At 38.8% G+C, this 22,658-nt stretch overlaps 1 protein-coding gene across 3 annotated transcripts in view; it reads left to right on the top strand.

Annotated features, from left to right (window-relative positions):
* RNF150 (ring finger protein 150) overlaps positions 1–22,658 on the top strand; it is a 321,586-nt gene that overhangs the window by 212,214 nt on the left and 86,714 nt on the right. For 2 of the 3 annotated variants that reach the window (XM_053582116.1, XM_053582099.1), the window contains exons 2-4: positions 2,492–2,742; positions 18,551–18,622; positions 20,308–20,390. In XM_053582116.1, coding sequence (XP_053438091.1) covers positions 2,492–2,742; positions 18,551–18,622; positions 20,308–20,390 — 406 coding nt within the window. The remainder of the gene's footprint in view (positions 1–2,491; positions 2,743–18,550; positions 18,623–20,307; positions 20,391–22,658) is intronic. The other variant, XM_053582107.1, reaches the window with a different exon arrangement.

Below are 22,658 nucleotides of genomic sequence, written 5' to 3'. Positions count from 1 at the left end.
AGCTTTATGGAGATCGAAAATTTGTTTGTCTATTTTTAAACGGCTGAACTAGAGTTTGAAATAAGCGGTCCAGTTCCAGAGCCCAACTCTTAATTGTTAGACTCTGTGGTCTCTTAAATGTAAGTGGATAATGGGAAAATTGTAGGGGGGAAATAGTGAAGGAAATTTAGACTACGAGATAGTAAGTACATGTGTTAAAAGCTACACAACCAAAACAGCCTGGTGCCGGTTCAACAAAAACTGAATCGACCTCATACTCACTTGGGGGAAAAAAGTGCAAAGTAGACCAAAATATATATGATGATTTGGGGGAGGAGAATAAATTGCATCCTAATCTACTTCTTTCTGTCTATCACATTGTAAAAGTTCAACAAAACTTTGTTATTAAATCCCAGTTGAATTGTTCAAGATTTTAATGAACAAGGTAAAACTGTAAGGTTTCAAGAAGCCGCTTTAGACAATTATTTCTATAATCTTGGGTGAAAAGGAACTTTGTAAGCTAGATATCATAATTTGAAGTCATAAAATAATTTATTAGTGGAATTTGACTACTAAAAATTGTGAAGCTTGTGCATGTGTGAGCATACAAATTCTCATAAATAACCGCAAGACACCTTCCTCCAAAGACTCTAATTCGAGAGCCTTAAATAAACACATCAAAGGAATACAAATAAAGGAATAAAAGAAATAAAAAAATTATGCTTCTACCATTACCTCAATCACTCCAAAATAGCTGCAATGCTGGGATGAGCCTCACTAGGCCAGATTAGTCCAGCAGGCAAAGAAGATCATGTTTCTCTAGAAACAAAACCTGCCAGCAGCCTTAATCCCTCACAAAACCTCAGACCACATGCAGCCATTAGCCAAAGTAAATGTGAAAAGAAAGGGGACATCAGAATTGTCAGTAAATTCTGCAAAGTTGAAATTCAAGCCTGCAGTTTCTGTAATTCCCAGAAATACGTGTAACAGCCAAATCCAAGAACTCCATGGCTTTGTGATTTTCCATCTGGACCATTGCAAAGGTTTTAGAAATGTTTTAAACATATAATTGATACGGCACACACACACACACACATACACCTTCATATGTGGTTAGCTTTTAAAGTATTTATTCAGCCTAAGTGAAAGAATTTAGGATTGAAAACCCTGTGTAGAGAGCAAGATCAATTGAAAGCCCTAAGTAGCTTCTAAGAGACTTGGGACTCCCTAAGCAAATGTAATGTGGTGGTTCCAGCTAACAGACTGACCTCAGCATGGGAACAAGGCCAGCTTTAAGCAGCTACAGCAAGCTTTAATTTTGTCCTAAATCTCCAGCATCCTAATTGCATATTCGCTCCCTCTAATTCGTAGTCATGACAGGCTTCAGGATATTTCTGTGTGGACAGAGGGGCTGTGTGCCCCATTCATCTTTCCTTATTCTCTAGGGATTTGAACTGGGGTGATCCCCGAGAACTTGTCCTAGTGAAATTAATATTCTCTTTCATGTGTCAGACACAATGACATCTTGGGTGGGTTCCTTTGAATCTGTTATCATATAATTTCTAAAAATACCCTTTTAGCCACCTTATGACTCCTCGTTGAGAGGATAATAACTCTTATTACCCAGACCCAAAAAAAGTTGCACTTTTGCTTCAAACTGTCTGGATTAACAGAGGCAGTGTAGTGGGAATATTTAGGAGTAGAGTTAAAACAGTCCTGGAATAATCTATACTGCTTCCCTGATTTTTTTGCTTGGTATGTGATCACACAAGCTGTTTCCATTGAGTTAGGTTATATAAGTAGAAAATAATTCTGGGACTATCATTCTATGTTGGCAAATCATGTTAGAGCTCTTTAAAGAATTTATTTATTTATTTATTGGTTTATTTATTTTTGGTTGCTTGGGTATGCACTACAGGAGAAAATTGCCTTGGAAATGATGCAGAGAGACCTGTAGCTGAATATTCATGATGTCGGGTGGGGGAAAGGGAGAGAGCTCTCAGACAGATGGCATAACACTGGGCATTTTACCCTTTTGCCATGGAGTGCAAAGTCCCTTTCTCTGCTCAGGGGATCTGTAGAATGCAGTACAGAAGGATTGACTGGGAAGGATCTGCCTTGCTCAGACTCAAGTACAACACTTTGGGGAGCGGGACACGATTATAAGAGGGTTCTTATCTAACAAAAGCAATCAATGTAACCTGGTTCTGTGTACCCTCAAATGAATCCCCAACAATAAAAAAAAAAAGAAAAAAAAAAAAAAGAAAGGAGCAAGATCATGGCCTCCCTGGTGCCAACATCATGAATTCAATTTAGGTTATTTCTCACATGCAATGTCATGGAAGAAAGAAAATTTGGCTTGTTTTCTGGCTAGTAGGTCCTCTTCACATGGCATGGAGTTCTCAAAGGCAATGTCACTCTTTGGGGACAAGTTACTCAGTCCAGACATTGCTCTCTGATGCCCCCAGCTTCTCCCTGACCTCATTGCCCGTTCCTGCCCCTCTCGCCACAGGTGTGGAAGACATCGTGGCCATCATGATTCCTGAGCCCAAAGGGAGGGAGATAGTGAGCCTGCTGGAGAGAAACATCACCGTGACCATGTCCATCACCATCGGAACCCGGAACTTGCAGAAATATGTGAGCCGCACTTCAGTTGTGTTTGTCTCCATCTCCTTCATTGTTCTGATGATCATTTCCCTCGCATGGCTGGTCTTTTATTACATCCAGAGGTTTCGGTATGCAAATGCCAGGGACAGGAACCAGGTGAGTAGCTAAAAAGTTTAAAAAAACAAACAAAAAAAAAAAACTGTAAGAAGTGGTTGCAAAGGCAACACAATATTATTGCATAAACTTTGCACATTACCGAAAATGCTAAGACAAAAACAGAATGACCTGTCATCTCCCCACTGAAGATAAATGCTATTAGCATTTGCTGTATAGTTTTTCAGATATATTCCAACTATACCGATTTTGATGTTTTTACTAGTATTGTGTAAAGAGAAGGTCATTTGTCCCACATGTCTATTGTTTATTTTTTTTGGATAATTATTTATTTAATATGTGCACAATGAAGGGAAAAAAAGGGAAGGGAGCTGAAATTATGCCAGTAATGTGAACATAATTTGGAAAAAGCCAGGATTTCCTCCTTGGGAAAAGAAAAAAAAAAAGAGATAAAAATTTAAAGCTATTTCTTAAAGTAATTAAGAATTAAGCATACAAACACACACGTGGGTCATTATGAAATTTACGAAATACACAAAAATCGAGAAATGTAAAATCCACACGGACAGAAACAATAAAAACCTGACAGACAGTGTAACCTGGCTTATTGTACCCTCAATGAATCCCCAACAATAAAAAAAAAAAAAACCTGGCAGAAACATTGACAAGCTGAGCAAGTTGAAACTTGCATGAGTGAGTGAGAAAGGACACTGTTGGCTATGTTTCCTGGAAGTGAAATGATGGATCATAACACAGTCCGTCTCAAAACTTTCATAGTGACCTACATGTATATGAATGCGTAAAATGCAAAGGGCATAAACTGGTATATAATGACAAGTACTTGCCTTCTCAGGTGTGCCTCTCAGCTACCCAGTTCCTCTTCCTAGAATATCTTCTTTTCCAGGGATATTTTATGTTCTTATAAACAATATGCTCATGTGTGTATGTATTTATATAAAAAAAAATGGCACACAACTCTATAACCTTCTTCCTACTTCTTCATAGTGGACATGAATTCACTTTAGCAAGGAAACCAAGCTGCCTTCTCATTTCTAACAACTGTGTATCATTTCATTATCTGTATGTGTCACAATTATTTAACTAGCATCTATTAACAGACATGTTTTCTCTTATTAAAGAAATGTACATTAAAAAAAGAAATGTACACAAGTCACTTAGCACGTATGTGAGTATGTCTGTGAGGTAAATCTTGGGACATTCAATTGTACAGCAACGATATGTAGGTTTTAAATTATGATAGACACTGTCACACTGCCAAACAATTTTGAATTCATTTATATTTTAACTAGCAGTATATGAAAATTACATCTGCATGTCTTCACCAAAAGAATGTTATGGCTTATTGTTGTGATTCAATAAGTTAAAAATGTTATCATATTTTTCTTATTACAAATCATGTTCAACGTCTTTTCAGGTTCATATAAAAAGGGAATATTTTTCTGTGAAGTATCTGCTTTTATTATTTGACCACTTTTCAATTGAGTTGTCGGTCATTTTCTTACTGTGCTTAAGCTCTTTATTAGTCAAAGAAATGAATCCTTTGTTGTAATAGAGGATTCTATTTCCCCCTCAGCTTATCATTGTCTTTGATTTTATCTGTGGTGCTTTTTGCCTTGCAGAAATGTGGGAAATTTCCATAGCTCAATGTATTAATCTTTTCTTTTTTAAAATAAATTTTATTGTGTATATTTGAGATTTATCATATAAGATCACAAAATGGTTAACATATCTGTTATCTCACATAGTTTTTTTATGACAAGAGCAACTGGAATCTACTTATTAAACAAAAATTCCTAATACAATTTCCTTAAGCATAACCGTCATATTGTACATTAGATCTCTGAACTTGTTTATATAAAAAAATATATATATATGTTGGCCTGCACCTCCCATTGTCCTCCCTGCCCCACCTCTAATAACCACTATTTTATTCTTGCCTCTGTATATTTGACCCTTTGTAAAAATTGGATTTCATCTATGAGGGAAATTATGCAATATTTTTCTTTCCATGTATGCCTTATTCCCCTTAGCATATGTCCTCCAGATCCATCCATGTTGTGGCAAATGTCAGGATCTCTTTTTAAAGATTGAATAATATTCCATTGTGTAATATGTATACCACATTCTCTTTATCTCTTTGTCCATCAGTGGACGCTTAGTTGTTTCCATATCGTGGCCATTGTGAATAGTGCTACAATGAATACAGGAGTGCAGATATCTTTGCGAGGTGTTGGCTTCATCTCCTTTGGGTATATACCCAGAAGAGGGATTTCTGGGTCATATCCTATTTTTAATTTCTTTAGGAACAGCCATACTGTTTTTTATAATGGCTGCACTAGTCTACATTCCCACCAACAATGTATAAGGGGTATCATTTTCCATACCTAGCCAACATTTATCTCTTGTCTTTTTGATAATAGCCATCCTAATCTCTTATGTTTTTATCCTTGACTTTTTAAATTTAACTTTCATGATTAAATATTAAATCTATAGATAATTTGTTTCGGTATAAAACGGGCGGTGCCTGTGGCTCAGTCAGTAAGGCGCCGGCCCCATATACCGAGGGTGGCGGGTTCAAGCCCAGCCCCGGCCAAACTGCAACAAAAAAATAGCCGGGCGTTGTGGCAGGCGCCTGTAGTCCCAGCTACTTGGGAGGCTGAGGCAAGAGAATCGCTTAAGCCCAGGAGTTGGAGGTTGCTGTGAGCTGTGTGAGGCCACGGCACTCTACCGAGGGCCATAAAGTGAGACTCTGTCTCTACAAAAAAAAAAAAAAAAAAGATATAAATAAAAAAAAATAAATAAAGAACCAACTTTTTTTCAAATGAGCTACAATTTTTTGTAACTGAATTTATTGGATAATCTCTGCCCCCCCCATATGTCTGTAGTATCCCCAAGTAACATATAGTAAATATCTATATATAATTGATTCTATACTGTGCTTTTTAAACTGTACCATTAATGTGCAAATTCATACTCTACTACCATATTGTTTTGAGTACTACAGAATTATAGTATTTCTCATAGGTGTTCATGCTAACTTCCTTTGATTCTATCTTCATTCTTCTCAGGTTTATCTTTACATGGATTTGGAACCAGTATATCAGTTTTTAAATTTATAAAATAATATAGGAGAAATTTATAACCTTATGATGTTCAATCTTCCTATCCAAGAATAGTATGTTTTGCCTTTTATTCAACTCTAATTTTTATTACCAGTGGCACTTTAAAATTTTTTAAATCTTGGAAACTTTTCTTATGTTTTAGATATTTAATTATTATATTGCTGTTATAAATTAAACTTTTTATATAGGAAGCTTTTGATTTTTTTACATTATTCAAGTTCTCATTATTATCACCTTAATAATAGAAATGTGCAGTTTTTATTATAAGGCAGTTCTAAGAGCTCTCTCTCTACGTGTACATTTACCTACATAATCCCCTTAGGATTCCTATAGTAGATAATTTTGTTGTCCTTATTTTACAAATGTGGAAGCTGAGCACAGAGAGGTTAAGTAAATTGCTCAACATCACACAGCTTGTTACTAATAGAGCCAGTAACAGGATTCCAGAGTCCACACTTATAACCACTCCGCTGTAGCATTTGTGATTGTTTAGTTTATCAGAATTGCATCAACAATTCCTATAGTCAGTGACAACTTCTTTCAAATTTTAAACATGCTGTTTCTGTTTTCTAATTTCATCGATTTCTATCTCCAGAATAACCTAACAGTTATTATAGTGAATCATTTTTCCATACCCTAGACAACATTTATCTCTTGTCTTTTTGACTACCGTGTTGGACACTGCAAGCTAACAGTTGTTATAGTGAACATATTTCTCTTCATTTCATTTTTAATGGGGACATCCTCACACTAATGGATTTTATCATTTCTTCATTTTATTATTTCTCCATGCAGTCTTCTATGTTGAGATATGTATTTTATTATGTTATATATAATGGCAGAAATAATCAACTTAGTCCTATTTTATTAAAAGTTTTTAATCAAAATGGGTATTTAATTTTAACCAATGCCTTTTCAATAGCCATGGTCTGAATTTTTGCTTTTGATCTACTAAAAGGAATATTAGTAGATTCCCCAGTGTGAACCATCCTAAACTTAACCATATGTCCTATTCCTCCAGTGTGTGCTAGGTTATATTTGTTAGTATTTTAGTTAGAATATGATTTATTGTTTACCTTTATATTCATATGTGAAATTTATTTGTTGTTTATATTTCTAGCATGTTTAGGTAACAGTTGTACTGCTTTATAGGAAGACTTCATATAAACTTTTCTCCATTATCTGTAATCTAGAGCTTGCAGTGCCCAACATGGTAGTCACTAACAATGTGTGGCTGTTTAAGTTTAAATTAATTGTAATAAAGTCAAATTCAAAATTGTGGTCCTTAGTCACTAGTCACAGTTCACATGGCTGCCATATGGCAGTGCCTGTATAGGACACTCCCATCAGTGCAGAAAGTCCTCTTGGGCAGCACCACTCTAAGCATTTTAAATACCACTGGAATTAGCTGATTCTTAAAGTATTAGCAGAAATTTTTTTGTAAGTTAATAAGGTCTGAGCTGTTGTTTGTTTTAGGAGGATGGCTCTTCTTTTTCTATTTATTTTATGATAATCGGTTTAAATTTTCAGTAGCTTTTGGAACAATTTTTAAAAACATTGTTATTGCTTTATTCTGATTATCAAAATGATACACCCTCATTTTCATAAATTTTGGCAATCACAGAAAAACAATAAAAAACAATTCACCCATTATGCCATTGAATTTTTAACAATTGAGCACAATTGCCTTTCAGGTATTTTAACCGCCTACATAGATATTTGGTAAATTTTCACTTTATGTATCTCTGTACACATGAGACACGCATATGTGTAAGTTTTATGTTCTACTTTTTATTAACTGGTGATCATTTCCCCCTTCATTACATAATCTTCAAAAACATGGTTTTTGTGGCTGTATAGTGTTCAGGTGGGAAAATTGTATAATTCCTAAACGAAATAAGCATATACTTTCTTTTTCTTTTCTTTCTTTTTTTTTTTAATGCAAAGTCTCAGCCAAGATTTATGCCATCTCCATTATTTCTTTTCTTTTTTTTTTCCAGACAGGGTCTCATTATGTTCCTTGGGCGAGAGTGCAGTGGAGTCCTCATAACTCACTGCAGCCTCAAACTCTTGCCTCAGCCTCTGGGGTAGCATGACTATCTAGTAGCAAGGACGATCATGCCCAGCTATATTTGTGTGTGTGTAAATACAGGGTCTCGCTATTCCCTGGGCTGGTCTCAAACCCCTGGCCTTTGTATATTCATATGTGAATCTCCTCAAGCCATCCTCCCTCTTTCGCCTCTGAAGTGCTAGGATAACAGTCATGAGACACTGCCCTGGCCCTAGCATATACCTTTCTATTATGGTCACAGTGAAGATTAAAGGGGTTAATGTACAGTAGACCCTCTGTAAGTTGACCACCCAAGGGACTGTAACAAACTGGTCAGTATAAGGAACTAAACCTGCTATACTGATACATATTCGTGGGGCCTGTCTAGTCTATGAAAACTAGGTCAACTGAAGGAAGTGTAGGGAGGTGGTGAACTGTGGAGGTTCTTCTGTACACTTAGGTTATTTTATTTATTTTTTTTTTTATTTTATTTTATTTTTTTTTATTGTTGGGGATTCATTGAGGGTACAATAAGCCAGGTTACACTGATTGCACTTGTTAGGTAAAGTCCCTCTTGCAATCATGTCTTGCCCCCATAAAGTGTGACACACACCAAGGCCCCACCCACCTCCCTCCTTCCCTCTTTCTGTTTCCCCCCCCATAACCATAATTGTCATTAATTGTCCTCATATCAAAATTGAGTACATAGGATTCATGCAAGCTGTGGAACACGGTACTAATCACTTAAACAGCTTTCGATGAATGCTATCTATTATTACTCTTATCTAGACTCTTTGATGACTGCAAACAAATCTGATTTTTCTTCCATTAAATATTCTGAAATTTAATTGGATGCAATAGCAGTTAGATACAAGGCAGTGGAAATGCATGTGGAACTAATGTATTCAGTTGGTCCACAAGGGTTTATGTATGTACACATATACATATATATGTGTGTATATATATCAGTTATTAAATATAGTTACCCAGCTAATCATACAATGATAAATAGAAATGCCATCCCTATACTTTTGAGTCTACAGATAATCCAAGCAATTTTAGGCAGTTGAGGCAAGGATAAATTTTAAGCTTGCATTAGTTGTTAATTATTTCAGCCATGATTTCCTTTTGTGCAGGCAGACATAGCTTGCATGACTGGGCTTATGCATACTCTGTGATGTATGCGAAAAACAAATTGGAAGGTGATGGTATGGAAGTAGTTCATGGAGTTTAAGTTTTTACTCTGGTCCCATTGTATTAACTTTCCTTGAATTGCAAGGTGTTACCTACCAGATTCGTTCACTGTACTGCTATCATGTTAAAAGTTAACACTGTTTCTGATCAAGTGGACACTATACTTTAGCTCTTTGGTGGATGGAATAAGTACATATAATTTCTCTTAGAAATTATGAGTATAATAATACTCATAGTGAGTATTTTTCTTTTGATGGACAGCGTTCCACTCCATTCAACAGACCTCTGTGGAGAGAGCTGGAAACAGTCACTGGACTCAGGTACACACAAGCCATCTGACCGAGGTCCCCAAAGAGGCCACACTCAGTGAAGATAGTAGGGCTAGAGCAGACACAAGAGTCATGAGCGAAGAGGGTGGCTGCTGTAAGAGGTGGATAGACTCCTGTTTCCCATTCTTGAAAATGGCTTGTGCATTTAAGAGCCTGTGGAAGCATCTCATATGGGTTGGGATGTAGGTCTTCCCAGAGCACACACCAGACTTTGGGGGAGGCAATTTCCAAATGTCCCATTCTAGCTTCCTGGAATCTCATCTCTAAACAAGCTCAGAATACTGTGTCATGTAATCAAACATAATCATGACACCCCCAGGTGGCTTAGTGAGGGCTTGAAATACTGTCAAAGTTGGGGTTCCTGAGCTAAGGGCACTTAGAGGTGAGTAAAGTTTGTATCCCACTATGGTTTGGGTACAAAGTGGAATCAGAGACTTGGGCAGGGTGGGGCCATGAGGCAAGAGGACAACCAGTGTCCTAAGTGCACAGGATCGTGTGGCATGAGGAGCCAGGTCTGAATTGTAGAGATAAGAACAGCAGTCCAGACTCGGCACCCATAGCACAGTGATTATGGCGCCAGCCACATGCACTGAGGCTGGTGGGTTCCAATTCAGCCAGAGTCTGCTAAAAACAGCAATGACAACTGCAAAAAAAAAAAATAGCCGGGCATTGTGGCAGGCGCCTGTAGTCCCAGCCTTGGGAGGTTGAGGCAAGAGAATCACTTGAGCTCAAGAGTTGAGGTGTGATGCCACGGCACTCTACCCAGGGCGTCATAGTGAGACTCTGTCTCAAAAAAAAAAGAACAGCAGTCCAGCAACACAGAGCCAAGCTAGTCAGGTGAGGAGAGAGAATTGAGGGAATGGGGGTGGGAGGAAGAAAGGTGTTTCCAGCACACGTTCACCTGTGAAAGGAGCGGGCACTAGTTAGCAGAGGCTCCAAGATGGTATGGAAAGTTCCAAGCCACACCTGCTCTTCCGAGAGGGTAGGGCCCAATAACAATTAGGGAAAATGTTTTACTGTGCATTTAACATATGTCATGGTGACTTTTAAATACCTTGGCAGTCTTCTCTCTCCTCACAAGCCATGGCAGTGATGCCCCTGGAGGAGTACTTTAAAGAAATAACCCATTGATGCCACTCATGTGACCTTCTACACTGATTGTGTGAGCACTCTAGCTCAGCCCTGAGGACCCATGTTCCCAGAAAGGCTACAGATGGGAAACTGCCATCCTAAGAATTGGTAGGCAGAAGGCGTCATTCTACTCATAATGTTATACCCAAAGCGAGTGGACTAGAGAAGCGCCAGCACACTGAGTCCAAATTAAGCAAGGATCTTTTATTGATTGGGTGGGCTAAGAGCAGGCCCACGCCTCAAAATCTCCCAACCCCTAGAAGCAGGGGTAGAACCCTTTTATAAGGAGCTTTCAGTAGGGGCGGGAGAGTCCTTAATGCCAGCCAAATTTGACAAGAGCCAACACCTGGTAAGGGGAGTCCTTACAAGGGGAAGCTGGAGTTTTGCAGTTATTACTAAACTCTTTCAGCTGAGCTTCCTGTCTTAAAGGGGGAGTGTTGAAAGCCCCCAGCAAGATGGAGTTGGGGCATAACAACAACAGGTATTTCAGAAGACTGATTGCCTGATCCCAGAATCATAGGTTTTAAAATTTAAAAGAACACTTGATGCTTATGTAATGAATTTGGAAGAGAGAACTCTTTAGTGATTTTTTTCAAAGGCACACAGCCAGATCAGTGATTTCAAGTTAAAATGGTTGTTCTGGACCAAGCCACCTTGATGGCATTGAGGTACGGAGATTTAACCCATGGGAAGGGTTGCCACCTCAGACACAGCAGTAAAATGAGGAACTCCAGACTGCTCAACAGCCAAATGCTGGTCCTTTTTGACTCTGGAAATAAAGGTCAACTGTTAGTACAGCCATCCCTTGGGACCCAAGGGAGATTGGTTCCAGGACTCACCCTTCCAAAGCCCTGCAGATACCAAATTCTAAAGATGCTCAAAGTCCCTAACATAAAATCGCATAGTATTTGCATACAACCCAAGTGCATCCGCCTGCATCCTTTAAATCATCTCTAGATTACTTATAGTAACTAATACAATGTCAATGCTGTGAAAATAGTTATTATACAGTATTACATAAAAAAATGAAGTATTTTTTATTTGTATTATTTATTATTGTTGTTTTGGGGTTTTTTTAAACTGGTTATTTTTCCTGAAATTTTTTTATGTCTGGTTGGCTAAATCTGCCCATGTGAGACCCATGGATACAGAAGATCAACTGTATCTGGTTTAAGAGCCCTCACATCAAGGAGCCTCACAGAGAACGCTAAGGATTTCTGTCCATTCTGCCCGTCCAGTGACCTGCCATCTGGTGACCTCTTCCTTACCTTTGAGGCGGGAGGCCAGATGCGTGGCAGACTCCTGATCCTGAGTACCAGCGTGTGCTATGGACAGTTTTTCCCTCCCCACCAGAAGTTTGAGGAGGCACGTGGCCCCCAGCCCCAGATGTGCTTCCACTCACTAATTCTCTTCCTACCTGTGCAAACCCCGCAGGATGAGAAAGCAGACCCAGCCAGCAGCACTCCTGCCATGCCGCGTCTGGTAGACCTGTCTTTTCCCAGTGCTCTGGGACACTGTTTTCACTGCCTGCAAGGACATCCGTGTCAGACACAAGGACTGGGTCTGAGTCCCAAAAACCACGCAACTCCCACTAGTTGGGAGCTATTTCAAATATGGGAAGATCAGATAAACTAAAGAGAGTTTTCATAAACAATATTGCCTTCGAGGCTGATCCAAGGGAACCAGACCTGTTTTGATTTGTTTTATGTGAGCCCTGGTAATGACATTCAACAAAGTTCTCTTGAAAGATTTACTTCTCCCTGGGAACGTCTTTCCCTACTTTTTTGCATGTACATGGCCCATGGCCCTTCAGTGAAGGAATGAGCCCTTGAACTGCCTTTTATAGATTGATACCTCAGGTCTCAAAGCATCTTTGTTTCCTTGTTCTGTTCTGCATAGATGAAAATCATGAGCTGGTAACCCTGGAACTGGGCATTACATCACATCCTTTATCTTACTAATAAAGGAGAACTGAGGACCAGAATGTCTGAGTGACTTGGCCAGAGTCACACAGTGACAGAAATAAGACAGTTACATCTTCTAACTTCCCAAGCCATTGCCTTTTCCTTTACACACACACATATAAATCCCCTGATTTCCAATCCCATTGTGTGCACATCATGCACATTGTGTGTGCCCCAGTAGATTTAAGTCACCTTTTTATGAGGTTATCACGGCCAGAAAAACAGTCAAATTGTTTTGGATTTGTGGATTGATGGTCTGTATCATAGAAATTGACAAAACTGGCTGTGCGGTGATTTCTGTTGTATCAACCAGGCCTGGAAGGATAATTAGTATGTGTTAGAGCAAATGAGGAGAATGTCTGAATCACTCATGGCCATGTGAGGTTCCAGATAACCAAGCCCAATTCTGTTTACTCTGACAGTATCCTTCTGTCACCTGGAACATGAGAATAGTGACTTACCTTTCCACTTCTTTTTTTTTTTTTGAAATAGAATCTCACTTTGTCCCCCTTGGTAGAGTGCGGTGGCATCATAGCTCACTGCAACTTCAAACTCTTGAGCTCAAGTGATTCTTTTGCCTCAGCCTCCTAAGTAGCTGGGACTACAGGTGCCCACCACAACGCCTGGCTATTTTTAGAGATGGGGTCTCGCTCTTGCTTAGGCTGGTCTCTAACCCACGAGTATCAGGGCCGGGAACTGGTGTCCGGCCCCAGCCTATCTAGCTATGTTCTGGTCTCAGACTGCTATGCTGTTATCTTGCTCAGGAACAATTGCTCTTAGGTGCCTGAGGGCTATTTACTTTAGCTGAAGGGAGGGAGAAAAAGATAGTCTTTGAGAGAGTAAAACAGTCTTCTTAGAAAGATAGATCTTAGGTTTTCGCAGAGCTTAGTGATCTTCAGCAGAGAGACACCGTGCTGGCGTTCTGCAGAGGAGGAAGCGACAGAGTCAGAGTAATGGAGTCCGTAATAGAATGCGCATGCTCCCGACTGCCTCCTTCTCTAGCCTAAGGCTGATCTCATGCCTCTCAACACCACAGGTGTAGAGACTGCCGATTCAACGATGCTCGAATCTCTCATCCCGCCAGCTCTCTCATGCTTGTTAGGAGAGTTAAATCCCTCTCCATGCCCTTTCCACCAAGGTGTTCCATTATTGAGCTATACAGGTATTTCTTATAACTCTCACTCCTCCTAGCCATAGGCTATCTGGGCTGCTACACATGAGTTCAGGCAGTCCACCTGCCTCGACCTCCCAGAGTGCCTTTCCGCTTGTTGATGGTGACGATGATAAATGAACATGGTTATAAAATATAGCTGTTAGAAAAAGAGCAAATATGATCAAGTTATCCGATTGAATGAGATAGGGAGGACATAAGCTCAGTTTTGATGCTGCGCTTTGGCAGGCTCGTGTTCCTGTTCTTGTTTTATAACCACCTCCATTGCACTTCTCCTCGTAACACAGAACACAGGAAGGGGACAGTGTCTTATTTTTCTCAGCCTCTTAAATATTTAGAAGATCCCTCGTTTATGTTTCTTCGGTTTATTTGGAGTCTGTTGTTTATTATCCTGTTGGCATTTATGTAGGGCTTTATTCTTTTCATTCATGGCTCCCTATTTTTTGGTAATGCACTTTTTCTTCACTGTAGTTGAGCCAGTAACTTTGGTAAATATTTTCTTATTCCTGTTTAGATCAAAGTGATAGATAATCTCACTACCAAGATGGTCCATCTCCTGACAATGTTTAGTAAAAAAGCAGGTCTGGTTGGGTTAGAAATTCACAGGAGCACCCTGGAGAAGAGAACAGAGTCCTTGCCTCAAGCAAAAGGCTGAATCCCCCCTGAGGGGGTCCCTCCGTCTACCAGGGAGCTCCCTGGGTATTCCCTCAGCATCACCTCATGCTGCCTTTCTGAGACTCATGAACCAGAGTCTGTGTTGCAATAGGCTTCAGGTTCCAATCCCTAGATTCTCTATTCAGGCTGTGTTTAAGACTCGTTTTGATCAGGGGCTAGCATTTTCCATCCTCCTTTATACTTTGTGCAATCAAAAACCCAAAGCAGGGCAGCGCCTATGGCTCAAAGGAGTGGGGTGCTGGCCCTATATGCCAGAGATGGCAAGTTCAAACCCAGCCCCAGCCAAAAACTGCAAAAAAAAAAAAAAAAAAACCCGAAAGCAAAAGCAATCAGTTACCAAAGCAACCACTGCTTTGTTTGGGCTATTTCATTAAGAATGTTTACGTTTTTACACATTGTCTCTTTAATCCACATTTTGGAAATCCACATTTTGGAAATCCCAAACTAATCCCATTAGTTTGAAAATTGTTGAAAATGGGACCTATTTTTAATGTTGAAAACTTTTCAAAATGTTGACAGCGAGACATTCCTCTCTATGTGTAATTTTCAGGTCACTTAGAGATAGACATGCATATTGATAATTTTTGAGTGTATGATTGTGAATATTACATTTTTTTAACTTTGTGTTGGTTTCCACTTATTTTGTTAATCCAGAACTCTTACCAAAAAATCAAGGACCACATGTTCCAAATCATGGTATATCTCAGAAGCCAATTTTCCTGTATTCTTCAGGTATCTGGACCACCCTTTCTGCCCTGCCAGGGGAAACTTTCATACCCTTCATTAGCCACTGACAAAATGCTGTCCTTTTCCCCCTCAAAAGGGTTGCATGTGTATTATATATCAATAACATGGACTGAGACTTGCCTCAGGAACTGCACAGGAAAGGAAAGAGAAAACCATTATACCATTTCTCAGAATGACTAAGGAAAATATGTCCTTCTACCTTTGTGAACTATTTGATTTCTAAAGGCTTCCAGGGAGAAAGTCCTGGTAGACTTGACGTTGAGGAGGATTTGATTACAGTCACGTTCCAATGAGACTGCAGCCAACAGTAAACTGTGTAAATGACCCTGGTCCCATACGATTGTAATACCATATTTGTTCTGTATATTTTCTATGTGTAGATATGTTCAGATACAAATCCTTCCCACTGTGTTACAGTTGCCTACACTATTCAGTATGGTAACAAGTTTGTAACCTAGGAGCCCTAGCCCATGCCACATAGCGTAGGCATGCAGCCGGGTTCGTGTAAGTGAACCTTGATCTTCACACAATGATGGATTCTCCTTAGGATGTATTTCTCAAACATCTCTCCGTGTGTGATTGTGCTTTCTCTTTTCCTTTAGCCTCTGAGTCTGCTAATTCCACCACTTTGGGAAGCTCATCTCCTAAATGACTTATCCGCTGCTAAACTCCTTACCTCTCTAGACCCCAGTCATAGAAATGCCCATAATAAAATTTATCTTTCTAATTCCCCAACCATTAACTTTACTGTTAGGCATAATCCCTGATACCTTAATGTCAGCTTGCTTTACATTTCCTGAAAGGACATGTCTTTTTGTTGTTGTTGTTTTTCTATTAAATAACAGCAACCTGCATTTTCCTTTTAAAGGGCATGGCAACGAAAAGGCTTTTTCTCTGGGAGAGAAAAAGAGGATGTTTTTTAAAGCCACTCTATTTTAATTCAGATCTAGCCAAAAGGAAAGTTAAATATAATACATAGCCAAAGTCCAAAGTCGTCTTTGAACTTACCTTACATGCTCATATTTAAGAAGGACATATTTTATATGCTAAAGAATTACTTTAAATGAAATGGAATTTTGAAAGCCTCATTTATATTTATCTGCTTTAAAAATAAGTTAGCTTCACTTGATTATAATCTATAACTATTGTATAAAGATATTTTTCCATTTAATTACTCAGACTTTAAAAATTTTTTTAAATCTAAACAATTGAATTAGATCCAAATATTATATAATACCAATTAAACACTATTATAAAAATATCGAAGCTCTTGATTTTAAAAGAAAAATAACGTGTGTCCGTATTTCTTATTCTAAATGTATTTTCTGCAGTTTTGTGGCATTTACTCCCAGTCACTCATAGTCCCCCACTCAGTGCCTTTCAATTCTTGCCCCAGCTCCTTCCATGGAGGCAGATGTTAGTTGAGACTGGCTGGTTTTGCCAAGATAGGACCACAAATTTGCTTAGCTATGGCATGTGTTACTTATAGTTGGTCTGTAAATTTTTCTGTTAACTGGTTAAATTTCTCAAGTAGTTTTCCATGCTTCACCAAAAAACTATTGCCTTAAGATTTTATTCACACCTTATTTGTGAAGTTTACACTAGATTACAAGCTGCCAAGGAAATTTTTGTGTGATTTTTTTCATTACTATTTTTCTAAAACCCAGAGCTATGCTTGGCACAGAATAAGTGTTCAAAAACATGTCGAGGCCAGGCAAGGAGGCTCATGCCTATAATCTAAAAAGCACTTTGGGAGCCTGAAGTAGGAGGATTGCTTGAAGCCAGGAGTTAAAGACAAGCTTGAGCAAGAGCAAGACCCCACTTCTACAAAAGAATGGAACAGTTAGCTGTGTATGGTAGTGCAGCCTGTAACCCCTGTACTCGGAAGGCTAAGGCAGGAGGATCATTAGAGCCCAGGAGTGTGAGGTTGCAGAGAGTTATGACGATGCCACTGTACTCTAGCCCAAGCAAAAGAGCAAGACTTTGTCTCAGAAAAAAAAAAAAAATGTGTTGAGTGATTAAGTGCCATTTTTTTTATTAAGTCATATACACAGAGATCATGAATACATATGCATATGTGGGGTACAATGTGTTGATTTTTTTATACAATCTGACATGTTTACATCAAACCAATCAACATAGCTTTTGCCTCATTTACTTGATTATTGTGTTAAGACATCTATGTTCTACACTTGACAGGTTTGACTTGTACCCTTGCAATATGCTCTATAGGTATGGTCCCATTGTCTACCCTCCCTCTATCAAACCTCCCCCCTCCCTTCCCTTCCCAATCCATTTCTCTCCTACATCCTGGACTATAGTTGTGTTCTATCTTTCATTAGAAAGTGTGAGTAAATGTAAGTTTGGAAGGTTTATTCTATTATGCTGGGAACATAGGAGACAAGAAGGAACAAAAATAAGCACAGGCCTGCCTTCAGGGAGCTGATGTGAGGGAAATCTGACAGGGATTAGTCATAAAAACAAATAGAGATTTCCAATGTGATGGTGCAAGAGAGCAGGGCACAAAGTGCTGTGAGAATCGAGACTGGGGGATCTTGCTGGGAGACACAGGAAGGGCTCCCTGAAGACACGACTTCAGTTAAGACCAAAGGATGATGAGGTAGTAACCAGAGGCCAAGGAGAGGACAGTCCCATTATGTTGATTTCACCTCGATTCACTTCCTTCCCTCTCGCTCTCGTGCTTCTGTCTTTACTGCCCCTTCCTCCGTCTTCCTGCTACCTTAGTCTGCTGGCTGTGCTTGGACTTCTGCATAAATCCCAAGCGCACCTAGGTCATTTTTTAGAAAAGGAGGCTAGGAGTTGAAGACCAGTTGAAGGCCTTTAACTTACCCTTCTGCTAAAAAATGTCAATATTATTTCAGAAATAAAGGGTAAAATATCAAAGAGGGAAATGAATGAACAAGAACACCTCCCATACGCACGTTCGCCCATATGCACAAAGGAGGTGAAATGTGCACGTGAGAATAGAGTGGAAGAGACCAAATTTAAATCTAGGTCTGTATGTGCAAAGTGAAAGGATCATACAAGCAATAAACCCTGATTGTAAAAAAAAAAGGAGAGGAAGTTTATTGCAGCTACTTCTGATGGTCTATTCTCTATCTCTGTGTCACAAATTGAGTAGCAAATTACTAAACACTTTTTTTTTTTTTTTTTGCCCTAGACTATACAGATGTAACCTGCACTGGAGAACTGTAGGGCAGGGTCTTTCTATGTCATATGCTGTTGGCTTAATACCAGGCAAGAAGTTGTTCATGAGCCTCATTTAGTAGAGCTTCTCTGTGCAGGTGCCACTGCCCCATCTCTTCCAGCCATCGTCGTTAACATTCATGACTTCAGAGCTAGCTGCCCTGGCTTATTAAATACCATCATTATAAAGTCAAGAATGACACATCTCTATGACTAATAAGCAACATTTTGTTTTTCAGCGCCGACTCGGAGATGCAGCAAAGAAAGCCATCAGCAAGCTCCAGGTCAGGACCATCAAGAAGGGTGACAAGGTAACAACCTCTTCTCTTTTTGATGAGGAGCTATTCAAAGAAGCTTCTAGTATTTCTGATAGCCAGACAGAAGAGAAGGAAGGATGGGAAAGGGAAATGCACAGGAATCGTTGCCCTTTAAATATCTGTGACTTGTAGTCTTCTTTTTAATAATGATTTAAAGCAGTTTATAAAGTGCATACAATAAGAGAATAAAAGACCTGGATAGAAAAGCAGAGAAACTGAAACGTGTACCCATAGACAGGACCAGAATAAAATTATTAATCAAATGCATTACCTGAATTGTGTAACAGAAATGGGGCCCAAATTTAGGCTGGGGCTTTCTAGCAGCCAATGCAAAGAAGGAACAATATTCAAATAATATTTAATGACCATATTCCAGAATCCCACAAGATAAAAACAAAATAGTTGCTCATGGATTATGACCTGAAGAGATTTTCCATGAATCCTTGCAAGAAAGACAGCATTGTGTGTTCAGCTATGTCCTCCACTGAACTCTACAGTTTAAATGCAGCAAGTATATAAAATCCCTCTGACATCTAGTATGTAGAATCCCAAAGTCATTGCAACAGCTTCGTTACTCCAGAATAATGGAATAAAACCAAAAACAATAACAGAACTTGAGAATGGACAACAAAGCATATAGGCCAGGCTTCCAGGCCTCTCATTCCTCAAAAGTTTCAGAGCAATGGATGACAATACATGCTTTGAGGCTCCCCAAAGCATTGTAAGGTATTCACAGTTCCACACTCCAGCAGGTTTTGCCACTATTCTGAATAATTTATTTATCTCACAAATTATGTGCTATTATTTTTCAACTACATAAAAACTTGGTTGGCTTAATAATATAAAATTCATTTAAAAGCATTATTACATTGAAAGTATATTTTGGTCATGACTTTCCCCCCACCCCCCTCTATTAGAGAATAATAAAAGTACAAGGACTGACTGGGTGCCTGTAGCTCAGTGGCTAGAGCGCCAGCCACATACACCAGAGCTGACAGGTTCGAACCCAGCCCGGACCTGCCAAACAACAATCACAACTACAACAAAAAAATAGCTGCCCATTGTGGCGGGTGCCCATGGTCCCAGCTACTTGGGAGGCTGAGGCAGGAGAATCACTTAAGCCCAAGAGTTTGAGGTTGCTGTGAGCTGTGATACCACTGCACTCTACCAAGGGCAACATAGTGAGACTCCGTCTCAAAAAAATAAAGTACAAGGACTGTTACATAAGTAATATATTACAAGGTATTAAAAGAGACTTTCTATATACTTTTAAAAACTGGAACCACTATTTTATGTTTATATTTATTTTATTAAATACAAACTAGGTCCTAGAGGAATGGGTAGGTTAAATATAATTCATATAGTTCTCCATAAATATTATTTCTCATCCCTGAGATTTTGATGTCACCTTTAGTTATAATTAATAGTATTATCAGCAATGGTACATTAGAAAATGGTTCTCCTCACAAAAGCACTCACAGTGGAACCTAGAAACAAAAGGTAGAAGTTAGAAGGAACAGAAACTAAGCCAATAGCTAGTAAATTATTGATTCAGAAGCTGGCACCAGGACTACTGTTGACAGCTTTGCTGCAGGCAAGTTCTTTTGGTTTGTTGTCTGGGTATTTACACCAAAGTTGAAGCTGAGAAAGTAGGCTCATCTGTGCTTCCTCTGTTGCAGGAAACAGAGCCCGATTTTGACAACTGTGCAGTTTGTATTGAAGGGTACAAGCCCAATGACGTTGTCAGGATCTTGCCCTGCCGGTGAGTCACTAGGCTGCCCGCTTTGGATTGGGTCATGTGAGGAGCCTGCCTGCCTAGCCTCCCGGCTCAGACCTGCTGGGCCCAGCCTGCCTCCACATTTCCGCGTTTACATGGCAAACAAACAAAACACTCTTGTTTTTGTATCACCTTTGTCCTTGAAATCACTTGTCTCATGAACTTAGAAATATTTTTCTGATCCCATTTGCATCAAAGGAAGTTTGCTGCTTTGAGCTAGAACCTCATGATACAGAATTTGATGCTGCGGCCACCAAGTGCAATTTTTCTTGGACAACAGATCTGTGATGTTCCAAATCAATTCTGGCTTTTCCAAGTACGAGTTTCATTAAAACAATAAATTTGTAAAAATATTTTGTGAAAGATCATGAAGGGCTCAGTAATCAGATTATGGTCAGGAGTTAAATAGGAAACCAGATGTCATTCCCTATTATTTTTTTACTAAAAAAAGGAATATGACACTCAAATTTCCCCAAATTTTGAATCTAAGGGAAATAGTTGGGAAACTCCCCAGATGATTCTCAGATAACCCTGATCCCTCTCCCTACTTGAAATTTTCCTGTTAAGGTGCCTGAATCTTTTTTAATTATTAAAATTAAGTAAACGTAAATACTTTAAACAAACACTTTAAAACCACATAAATGCCACTCTCCTGGCCTCTTGGCCTCTTGGCCTTTGTGCCTTTCTGTCACGACAGTGGAGGCCCAAAGGATGTTGAACTAAACCTTTCTAAACCTTGCTTTCTAAACCTTTCTTACTCTGGAAACCTATCTTTTTCTTCCTCAATAAACTTTGTTTCATGCTTGTCTTTTTTAAAAAATCCACTCTTCTTAATTGAAAACTCTTTTTAGTGTTTTTGCATCTGTGCAAGTGTCTTAAAAATGAAATTATACCTGATGAAAGATTATTTAGGTCAGGCCCTAGTCCCAGCACTTTGGGAGGTTGAGGCCCAGAATTTAAGACCAACCTATGCAGCACAGCTTGACCCATCTCTACAAAAACAATATATATTTTTTTAAATTAGCCACTCATGATGGCATGTGCCTATCATCTCAGCTACTCGGGAGGTTGAAGCAGGAGGATCAATTGAGCCCAAGAATTGAAGGCTACCATGAGCTTAAACATGCCACTGCACTCCAGCTTGAGAGAGTGAGACTCTGTCTCTCAAAAAAAAAAAAAGTTCTTAGTTTAGATTGGCTTTAATAATACTTACAGACTCTAAAAGTAAATAAAACAGAAAAAATACACCACAAAGATATGAATGTTCCATTTGTTCAAGAAACAAAATGTACCTTTTGAGAACTGGTTTAATAATTCCCCCAAAGACAAAGAGGTGATGAAAACAGACAGGATACTCAGATAGATGCAGAAAAAGAATGGATCTTAATTGAGATGCTCACAGGCAAATTGACCATTAGGAAAACAGGTGTCAGGAAAGTACACCCTGGTGGCCACAGCCCAAAACTTCAGGTATGATTCACTTTCCCTTAGTTTGTGGATGCTTGGCTGTGCCTAGGACAAAATCATATATCAGGACATGCAGAGATTTGGTAATTTCCTTCATATGAAGATACTATATTTAAATTCCTTCTAGATGTTACATTTAGTGTTTTATTTGGTGACTTCCAGAAATACTGGCAAAGAACAACAGTCTGCGAACTACCGAATACTTCTCGGGGTAACATTTTTCATGTCTGTAGTTTTATTAAGGATTATCCAAAGCCACATAGGTATCAGTGAGTAAAGTGCTTTCCTTTAACATCCTACTTGGAGATTGTTTACACCCTGTAAGAGTACTACTAATAAAAAATAGTCAAAGCCAATTAAAGTTAAATAGCTACTTTTTCCTGAGAATCCAAAGAACTTTACAAATATAATTAAGAAAATCTGTTTTTAAAATGATATACATGGCATTACTTGACCTTTACAATTCATAGAGTATAAACTAATTTATTCATGTAGAGTTTGGCCATGAATAAATTTCATGGTACTGCACCTATATAATTGCTAGAGACTACATCATATCCAAGCCATAGATACACCACAATTTAATTTTCCATGTCCTTGTTTTGGAACATTTGGCTGATTTCAATTTTTAATTAGGACAAATTGCATTGTTTTAACAGTATTTATATTTATGATACATTATTCTAGATCTCCCTTTATGTTACGTTTTTGAAATATAAACCAAGAAAAAATAGCATTTTCATATTTGCCGCAAAACAATTTAACTTTAGGAACTTTCATTTTATT

Source organism: Nycticebus coucang, chromosome 1 (genome assembly GCF_027406575.1).
Source record: "Nycticebus coucang isolate mNycCou1 chromosome 1, mNycCou1.pri, whole genome shotgun sequence".
Lineage (NCBI taxonomy): Eukaryota > Metazoa > Chordata > Mammalia > Primates > Lorisidae > Nycticebus > Nycticebus coucang.
This window is presented reverse-complemented; position numbering and strand designations above follow the sequence as displayed.